General features: G+C 54.9%; 1 protein-coding gene across 1 annotated transcript; it reads left to right on the forward strand.

The window, feature by feature from the left end:
* Positions 1-1,073: 1,073 nt before the first annotated feature.
* Positions 1,074-9,443, forward strand: Tmie (transmembrane inner ear). The gene is made up of 4 exons (XM_052189271.1): positions 1,074-1,413; positions 4,700-4,817; positions 7,924-8,073; positions 8,562-9,443. The coding sequence occupies exons 1-4, from the start codon at positions 1,318-1,320 to the stop codon at positions 8,657-8,659; spliced, it is 462 nt and encodes a 153-aa protein (XP_052045231.1). The 5' UTR covers positions 1,074-1,317; the 3' UTR covers positions 8,660-9,443.
* The last annotated feature ends 244 nt before the right edge of the window (positions 9,444-9,687 follow it).

The following is a 9,687-nucleotide window of genomic DNA, read 5'->3' on the forward strand; positions in this document are numbered from 1 at the left end:
GTTTTGGGCTTTTATTCTGTTTCTTGCTTGCTTTGGATGGAGCAACCCCTAGGTTTTGCCAGCTACTGTTGGGACTGGCTTCGATGCGCACCCCAGGCCTACAGTCCTTTTCAAACAGCAGCTGTTTCCCTGGCTGCCCTGTCACCTGCAGTCCCCGAAGGGTACCTGGCCTCTGTCCGTTCTATCTTATCCATCAGTGGCACATCCAGGATAGAGCCCTGTGAGACCCAGTAGGATGGGCCTGGCTGAGGAGTGCCCCCTTCACACAGCCTGGCCTGGCCTCCACATCTCTCACATCTTGGTGACAGAAAGATGCTGGCCTGCTTCTCCTAGCACTTGGGGAGCGGGCGGCTGATAGAGGAAGGAGGGAAGGAGTGGGAATGTGAGGTGGAGAATGAATAGGAGTTCCTACCCTTCTCTGAGGCCGCAGCCCCTCCCCTGGGTCTCCACAGCTGCTCGGACACTTCATCCCTGGGCACAAAATGCTCCCACGGGGTTAGGCCCACAGTGCAGTGTAGAGGACCAACTTCAAGGACTTGCTAGAGTCAAGGCCCAGGCTATATTGCAGGATATTTAACAGGGCCAGAAACTGATCCTCCAGGGATACCTGACCTCACCCTGTGGAGCAGAAGTGTCTTCCACAACTCCAATGTATGGCCAGCTCAAACTATACTCTCCCTGCTCCTCCATACCCTCCCCCCTCCTTCTGCTTTGGTGTCCAGGGTGACCAGAGCTGCCTCTGGGCAAGAAGCCAGCCCAGAAAGTCCAGGATATCCCTCAGTGCCTGTCACCATGGCAACATGCCCGCTCTGCCCCCTCCCAAGTCTAGTACCATTTTTCCCCCAAACTCAGGACGTCAGAATGGGAAGGGCTTCCTAGATCATCCGATTTCAGCCCCTCCCCTGTCCCAAGTGGAGAAACTGAGGCCCAAGGGAGAAGGAACAGGGTGGGGAGTGGGGGGGGTATATGTTGGTCAAGGACCTACCCCTAAACATTTCCCTCCCTCCCTCCCTGCTCCCCCTACCTCAGTGTCCTTGGGGTGGGGTGGGAGGTCTAAAAGTCTGATTGCCTAGGCAGGGTGCCACCCACACCTACCCTCACCCCAGCAGTGATGGCGCAGGTGGCATCCCAGGAACCTGACACCCAAGATGAATAAATGATGCGGACTCAACCGGCCGCAGCCAGAACTCTCCGCGGGTCGCTGCCACCACCACCGTCACCGCCTGCGGGTGGCCAGGGGCAGTCTCCTGGTAGCTCTGTGCATCAGGCCCCTGGCCTCTCCGGATCTGCAGCGGGGCGCGCGGCAAGCGAGAGAACATGGCCGGGAGGCCGTGTGGCTCGGGGCGGCTCTGGGCGCTGGGCGGCGCCGCGCTGGGGGCTTGCCTGGCCGGTGTCGCCACGCAGCTGGTAGAGGTGAGGCACCGATCATGGAGGGCGCTCGGGATGCCGGCACCGTCGAGGCAGGGGCCGGCGGGTGCGGGGAGCTGACTGTGCCTTCATGTCGCTTGGTGGGGTGCGTGGACCCTTGTTGCCCTTCACGCTTAGAGTCACTGGTCTGATGGCGGCGGCGGAGCACAGCCTCGGACTTCAGGGACGCAGGGTCCATGTGTGCAGGAGGGATACAGCTTCGCCATCCGGTCTTTGTTTTCCTAGAGGATGGGGAGAGGGGAGCTGGCCTTTCTCTACACACATCTCCCTACCTTAGGGACCCGGCGGGGGGCTGGACAGTCCAACGAGGTCCTAGTGATTACTGGAACTGTGGAAGATTTCTGAGCAGACATACTGCCCACAGTTCCTCTTTGGGAGAGAATAATGAGGAAAGGTCGCAGACCGGGTGGGCTGAGAGGGTTCAGACCAGAGAGGAGGTGGGGAAGGTGGGTGGGTGGGGCATGCTGTCCAGGAGCCCGGCTGAGGCCACCTGTAGCCCTTCCAATAGGAGGCAGCAGGACAGACTCAGAAGTCAGGAGCTGGAGGCAAAGGGGCAGGAGGACAGAGTGGAGGCCTGGGAGGCCGTTGCTAAGGGACAGACAGGGTGGGATAGAAGACAGAGCCAGTCACGCTCAGGTTCTGAGGGGACAGAGCTTTGAATTGGTGAGTCTGAGGGCGACACTCCATGATACAGACACCTATACCCCTGTGTAGTGTGTCCCTTCTGCAACTGACCAGGGGTGTGGAAGAGGCTGTTCTAGTCAGGTATCATCAGCGCCCTGTAAGGGAAGCCAGGCTGGCTCGGCCCCATGGGGCAGGTGAGGGCCTCTAGCCAGCTGCCCTGAGGCCCCTGCACAGAAACTAAGCTGTCTTCAGAGCAAAGGCTGCGGCAACAAAGTCAGTCCTGAGGCAAGGAGTCCTCCCCTCTGAGGAGTTCATCTTCCCCCAGCACAGGAGAGGAAATCACATTTGGAGGCCATCTGCCTACAGCCCAGGCAAGGCCTTTCTTCTAGGAAGCATGGGAAATACAGACAGGGCTGGGATCCATGTCCCTTCTCAGTCCAGCCCTGCAGTGTATGTCTCCACAAGGCTGTGCCTCTGAAGCAGGCAGGACCTCCAAGTTTCAGAATCTCTCCCTTTATGGGGCCTACCTTAAGATGCCAGGTTGTAGCTGGGTGGTGGTGGCGCACACCTTTAATCCCAGCACTTGGGAGGCAGAAGCAGGCGGATCTCTGAGTTCGAGGCCAGCCTGGTCTACAGAGTGAGTTCCAGGACAGTCAGGGCTACACAGAGAAACCCTGTCTTGAAAAAAAACAAAACAAAACAAACAAACAAACAAAAGATGCCAGGTTGTTGCCCCAAGAGCCTGATCAGGATCTTCCAGTTAGACAGTCAGTCAGGTCAAAACAGTTAGACAGTCAGTCAGGTCAAAACAGTTAGACAATCAGTCAGGTCAAAACAGTTAGACAGTCAGTCAGGTCAAAACAGTTAGACAGTCAGTCAGGTCAAAACAGTTAGACAGTCAGTCAGGTCAAAACAGTTAGACAGTCAGTCAGGTCAAAACAGTTAGACAGTCAGTCAGGTCAAAACAGTTAGACAGTCAGTCAGGTCAAAACAGTTAGACAGTCAGTCAGGTCAAAACAGTTAGACAGTCAGTCAGGTCAAAACAGTTAGACAGTCAGTCAGGTCAAAACAGTTAGACAGTCAGCCAGGTCAAAACACCAGGCCTGTGAAATGAGTAACACCACTGCCGAGACCCCAACTCTGATGTTACAGTCAGGAACCTAACCACACACACATTACTCCAACCACACATATGCCCTCTGCCCATGTATGTGTGCCCACCTATCCACACATGCCATGTATCCACATACTTCCCCACCCTCACAGGGGTTTCCAGATCCACCCAAGAGATAACACTGGGTTAGTCCTATATTATCGTCGGTTTTGCTGTCACATGGGAGAGTCCCCAGAAGCAGCTGGCACTGCCCTACTCCAATTACAGGGAGAGAAACTGAGGTCCCAAGTAAAGAAGGGAGGTCCCCACCCTAGTCCCTCTTAGTGAGCAGAAAAGAGCTTAGAAGTCACGTGCCAGCCTATGGCTCAGTGAGTCTCGGCTTCCGGCATTGGTCACCCTCCCCATGGGGGTCAACAGTTAGATGAGGAAGTGCCTGGCTTCTGGAAGGTGCTATTTATGTTTATAGACCACAGTGGGGGTGTGGGAACAGGAGAGAGGCTGAGAAACAGGTGGCTTTGTTGTCTCTCAGATAGCCACAAGGGACGCTTCAAGCCCATCCTTACCTATCATTTAGGAGATGACATATTGCACAAATGCCTGGCCTCACCCCTTTCCTTGTCCCTTAGCCAAACTTTCTAACATAGACAGGATTACATCTATTGCAAGTCAAAACCAGCTTCTCTCATATTCCATAAAGCACAGCCACATTCCCATAGACACCCCGGACGAAGTCACATAACCTCGAAACACCCAGGACAGGCTGAGAATGAGACTAAGTCAGTAAAGTGTTCGCCTAGCACGCACAAAACCCAGGTTCAATCCCCAGTGCAGCATCTATAAAAACAAGCGCACCCAGGCCAAATCCATAGCTCCAAAACACCCAGATCAGCGATGGGTCTCCTTACTTTCTAGAAACGCAAGGCGGGATGCTGTATTTTAATACCCCATGGCCAGGAGCCCTTAGACCTGAAGCTTCCTTTGCCTCCTAAGCCTGTGTCCCTTTTAGTCGCACTTACACGGTGTAGCCACCTGGTGGCGCTACATTACTAGTTTTCTCGGCTTATCCTGGCAGGCCTAGGTGGCACAGTGATGCGTGCGAGAGGCAGGAGCCAGTGTGTGGATACCTGCATGTGGAGAGTCTTACCCATGTAGTCCAGCAGTAGAGCTCTATTGGGAGAGCAAAACCAGTCTACCGGGCAGCCCACCTGGCCCATGAAACAGGCCTTGCTTTGTCTCTGGCCTTGGTCCTGAGACCCCATCAGCACTGGCTAGGACAGGCTGTCCACATTCGCTCCTTTGAGCCTTGTTTCCCCAAGCGTCAACCACTCTCCGAGTCCAAGTTCCTGGTGACACGGTCTGGGACTCTGACCACTGCTTTTATTTGGAATCCTGGATTTTTTGAGGTCTAGGGTGTTGGTGGTGAATGTCGGAGCCTTTTGGGGAAATTCTAAAATGTGTGGGCTGAGTCCTTGCCGACCCCATCCGTGCCTGCTGGCCTGCACCTGGCTCACTCCTTTCTCTCTTGACCCACAGCCCAGCACGGCCCCGCCCAAGCCCAAGCCGCCCCCACTGACCAAGGAGACGGTGGTGTTCTGGGACATGCGCCTGTGGCACGTGGTGGGCATCTTTTCGCTCTTCGTGTTGTCCATCAGTGAGTAGCTGTACCTTCCCTCTCCACCCCAGCCCAGGAGGAGCACAGCCCAGCCCAGGAGGAGCACAGCCCTTCTAGCATCCCTGGCCCCTTCCGTACCCCTTGGGATCAGAGCAGCAATTCCGGGCAGTTCAAATAAGCTAGGCACGCACAAGAGGCCCACCGTGGTCTCTGGCACCTCCTCACTCACACAAAGTCCCTGTGGAGGGCTGACGGGCCAGCGGTGACCCGGAGATTTCTGCTGGACCCAGGGAAGCAGCCACATGGCAATTATGTTAATTATAGGGGACTCCAACTGAATCCAGGACATGTCATCTTTCCTATGGCTGGCCTCCTCATGCTTTTCTTGCAGTTTGGCCAATTCAGAAAGCCCACACCCAGGGGCCCCAGCAAGGCCAACCTCCGCCAGAGGCTCCCCAGACACCGAACAGATGCGGTTTCCAGACCCTGTGCCCTACCTCTTCAAGTGCCATTTTCCAGAAATGATTCATACCTGCTTTTCCTTCCTCTCCTCCAGTCTGGACTCTTACTGATGTAATGGGCTTGGAATGGACCCCTCACCTCTCTCCCATTGTGGAGTTGGTTGGGGGCAGGGTGTGTGTGACAACAAATTGAATGAAAGGCAGACCAGGTGGGACACCAGGCCACAAAGCAAGGGCAAGGAGGAGTGAACAAACCCAGCCCACTTACAACAGCCCATAGGGGAGGAGTCTACTGGGTTGTGGACCAGAGGGAGGCTGGCTGGGAAGGGTCTCTAGAGGAGACAGTGTGGGCAGAAGCTAGGAGGAAGCTGGCTTCTATGCCAGGTCTCAGATAAAACCCATGGGACATAACCAAAATATACCCCAAATGGAGGCTAAAGTGACAATTGAGTTCTGGTGGCAGCTTTCCCAAGAGATGGCCTAGAGAACTGGACGGCCACAGAGAAACCATCCAGATGGGAGCGGCTCCCAAGACATGTGATTTGTACAGGCTTCTCCTGGCACCCAAAGTGTCCTCTAGCGAGAGCACCCCCCTCCTCCTCCCCGATCTGGGGAACTAGCTGGTTGTATTCCCAGCTGAGACCTAGAGAGGAGGCAACTCAATGATCGCCACCCCCACCCCAAAGGTATGCCTGCAGCCCTAGCCACAGTATCCTGAGGGAGACCGCCCTTGTTATCAAGAGGCAGAGTTGAGGGGCAACTGGCCCCAAGGAGCCCCAGGGCAGTGAAGGGAACACCTCTGTGGTATCCCCTCACCCCCGGGGTAACAGCTAGGAACCTGAGGCCCTGCTCTCAGAGAATGGTGGCGGGGCCTGGGGCCACACCAGAAATCTACAGAGTCAAAGCAGAGAGGCCCGTGGAAGCCATCTGCAGGTAGCCATCTGGGGTAGGAAGAGGCTGGCTACACTAGGACCCCAGTGTATGGCTCCGCCCCTAACTTCATTCCCTAGAATGGGAAAGGTCCGGGATGGAAGTTCCTGCCTAGCAGGTCGGCGGTGGCTACCTTCCATAGTACAGCGTCTGGGGGTGATGGTGGGAAGCTAGCTTCTCTGCTTCCCAGACGTCTTGGACTCAGGCAGGGGAGCATTGTCCCCACCCCAGTTCCCTCATGGATTGGGGACTAGGGATGAATAAAATTCCCCTGGGGGTTGCCAGGATTCCCAGCTCTGTCCTGAACCTCAGAACTTGACTCCAAATCTTTATTCATTTTCTCTGAAGAGAAGCAAGCGAGGCAGGCTTGGATGGGGCAGGCAGTATGTGATCCTTGTCCTGGCTACCAACGGCTGCCTGATCGGCTTTTCCTGAGCTCTGGTCTCCCAGGACCTGGTACCAGCTGTGTGGAGCCTTAGCAGGCTGGGGCCCTCAGGGTACCGTTGAGGTGACTAACCAAGATGACCCAAGCCAGTGGGATTGGAGCATGAGCTTGAATCCAAAGCATCCACATAGGGGTCTGGGTAAGACCAAAGCAGAGCACTCTGGGTAACAAAAGACCATTGTCGGCTCAGGTCTAACCCCAGAGAGCCATACACTGGGGTCCTAGTGTAGCCAGCCTCTTCCTACCCCCAGCCTGTTCCTGGATGCTGATGGTTCCCAAAGGAACCCAGTCCAGCAGTGGAGGCTTTTGGACAATGTCTCCCATCCATCTGTCTGCCTGTCTGTCTGTCCATCCATCCATCCCATCCCATTGCTTCTCCCATTTTAAAGTCTGGGTGAGACAAATGGCAACGAAGCATCTGGCTCAAGGTGCACAGCTTTGGTTGGATGAGATGACCCTAGACTCCCTGGTCTGATCCGTTTCCTCAAAATAGACCCCGCTCGTCATGCCTGGGCCCTTCTGCACCTCAGCAGCCTGCCAGGAAGTTCTGTCTGGTCATATTATTTATAATAGGAACCAGCCCCACCCCCTCCCCAGAGGCTGGGGCCACAGTGGTCAGATTGTAGAAGCCATAGAAAAATAAACTCTGCCCAGCCAGCCAGGTCCTGGCAGCCCTGCCCTGCCCATTACTAGACAGGCCAGCTCCATGTTCTGCCCAGTTGACGTGGCATAGCTGCCTTTAACCAGAAAAACATCCCTGGGGTAACTCCCTCAGAAGTAAATGCCTTGGGGAGGGTCTGGGTGGCCTCACCGGTTTCTTCCCCAGCCAGGGTCCAAGCTTGACCCCAGGGATGCAGTCACACCTTTGGGTGTTTAAGGCACCTCTGTCTGTGACAAGGAGGCTAGAGAAGAAAACTGGGGTGTCTTAGGAGTACCCAGAGTAGCCTAGGTCAGAAGCACAGGGTGAAGCTAGGTAGCCCTTGGCTAGGAACAAACTTAAGACCTTCACTTTACCCTCCTCTAGTACCCAGTGTGATCAGAGATGATCAGACCAAGACTGGCTATAGAATTTGTGGGCTGCTACCGTGAAAATTGCAGGCTTCATGTCCAAGTTGCTAAGAATTTGGCGGTAAAGCATCACTTAAGCACGGGGCCATGTGCGTCTGTGTAAAGTCAGATTTCGCCACCTTAGGATTTTGCAGAGATCTCATGTGAGAGAGACATGCTTAAGTAGACCGAGTCAGGACTAGTTAGGTACCAACCTGCCTGAGACCTAACCCCAGCCAAACCTGTTCCGACATCTATACAGTCATCACACTGTGCTGCGTCTTCAACTGCCGTGTACCACGGACACGGAAGGAGATTGAGGCTCGGTACCTACAGCGAAAGGCGGCCAAGATGTACACAGACAAGCTGGAGACTGTGCCTCCCCTTAACGAACTCACAGAAATCCCTGGAGGTAAGTAGATTCCAGTCCAACTGCAGCCTGCCCTGGACCCTGCAGCCAGCCACTGCCTCAGTTGCACTATTCCAATTGAACCTGTCTCTTCCCTCTCACTGCAGCTGGTTCAGAGAAGGGACTGGGCACTGTCCCAGGGGAGCAGAGAAACTGGTCAGAGCCAGGCATCTAAAACAACGAGCCTGTTTTTTTAGCAGAAAAACTGGGGCGGGGGACCGCTGGGGAGGCGATTTAGTGGGTACGGTCTTTGCCACACAAGCATGAGGACCTGAGTTTGATGCTGACACCCACATTAAAGACAGACAGCTGTAGAAGGCACACAACGTTGACCTCTGGTCTCCACACACGTGCTTGCACTCATTGGTATGTATACGCTCGCATTCCCAAATAAGAAAGCTCTGAGGAGAAAGGGCAGGAGAGGAGAGGAGAGGTTCTGTGGCCTGTTCCTGTCTCACCACTGTGGCTTGGCCTCTTCCCCCTCCTCCCAGAGGAGAAGAAGAAAAAGAAGAAGGACAGTGTGGACACGGTGGCTATCAAGGTAGAGGAGGACGAGAAGAAAGAGGCGAAGAAGAAAGGAGAGAAGTGAGGGCGGCTCCCGGAGGTGGCAGCTGGGGCCGGCAGGCCCTGAAACACAAGTTCAGGCCGGGATCCGGGCATCAGGACTTCCTGTTCATGCATGGACTGCAGAGGCGGTGGTCCCAGGGGAAGCCAAGGCCGCGGCCGTTACCGTGGCCCAAAGGATGTAGGGACAAGACTTCACTAGTGTCCATCCTGGACGCCGTTCCTTTCACATCATCCGTCTTCTCATGGGCCACTGTCCCTCCATAGATACAGAGTGGCCTCAAACGCCTCTCCCATCCAGACAAACTTCCGTCCTATCCTTCATGCCAGGGGCAGAAGTGGTTATGAAGGAGTCAGGGAGTGGTCATTTAGGATGGCAGGATTGAGCAGGTTGCTCAAAAACACAGAGGGAGGGCTGGAGGGGGGCTTGCAACGTGAGAGATTCTCTGACATAGCTAGATAGCCGCCCCCAATAGCAAGGAAACTGACACAAGGTCGACAGTAATCTGTCCCTGGCTGCTCGGGTGGTCCCATTATCAGGAGAGTCCCTGACCTGGCAGATGCCAAGCTCTGGAAACAAGGCAGCAGTGTGACAGAGCTGAGGCGGCTGGGGGCCTGGCAGGAGGCCCAGGGCCCAAGGGCTTCTGGCTCAGGGGTAAGGTCTAAAACACAGAGGACTGCGGACAGAGCGAGAAAGCCTGGGTCTCCTCATGGGAATCAAGAAATACTTGAGACGCAGGGCATGGGACACGGACTAACTACTACAGTTGCCCTTTCTGTGGCCAGGCTCTATCGGATGATGGCAACAGTTGGCCATCTGCCTGCTGAACACAGTGTGTGCAGGTCTTCTTCTGCCATGTCCCTTACTTAAAAAAAAAAAAAAAAAAAAAAAAAAAAGCATCTCTGCTAAAAAGACAGTTGAAACGCCATTGAGGGGCTGGCTCTAGAGAGAAGAGATGTCCAAGGTGCTTCCAGCATCAAAATGAGAAGCTCTGACAGGAGCTGGGAACTGAGACCCTGGGAAGACTTTCCAGGTGGCCTTTCCTTCTAGAA

This window comes from Apodemus sylvaticus, chromosome 7, assembly GCF_947179515.1.
Source record: "Apodemus sylvaticus chromosome 7, mApoSyl1.1, whole genome shotgun sequence".
NCBI classification, from domain to species: Eukaryota; Metazoa; Chordata; class Mammalia; order Rodentia; family Muridae; genus Apodemus; species Apodemus sylvaticus.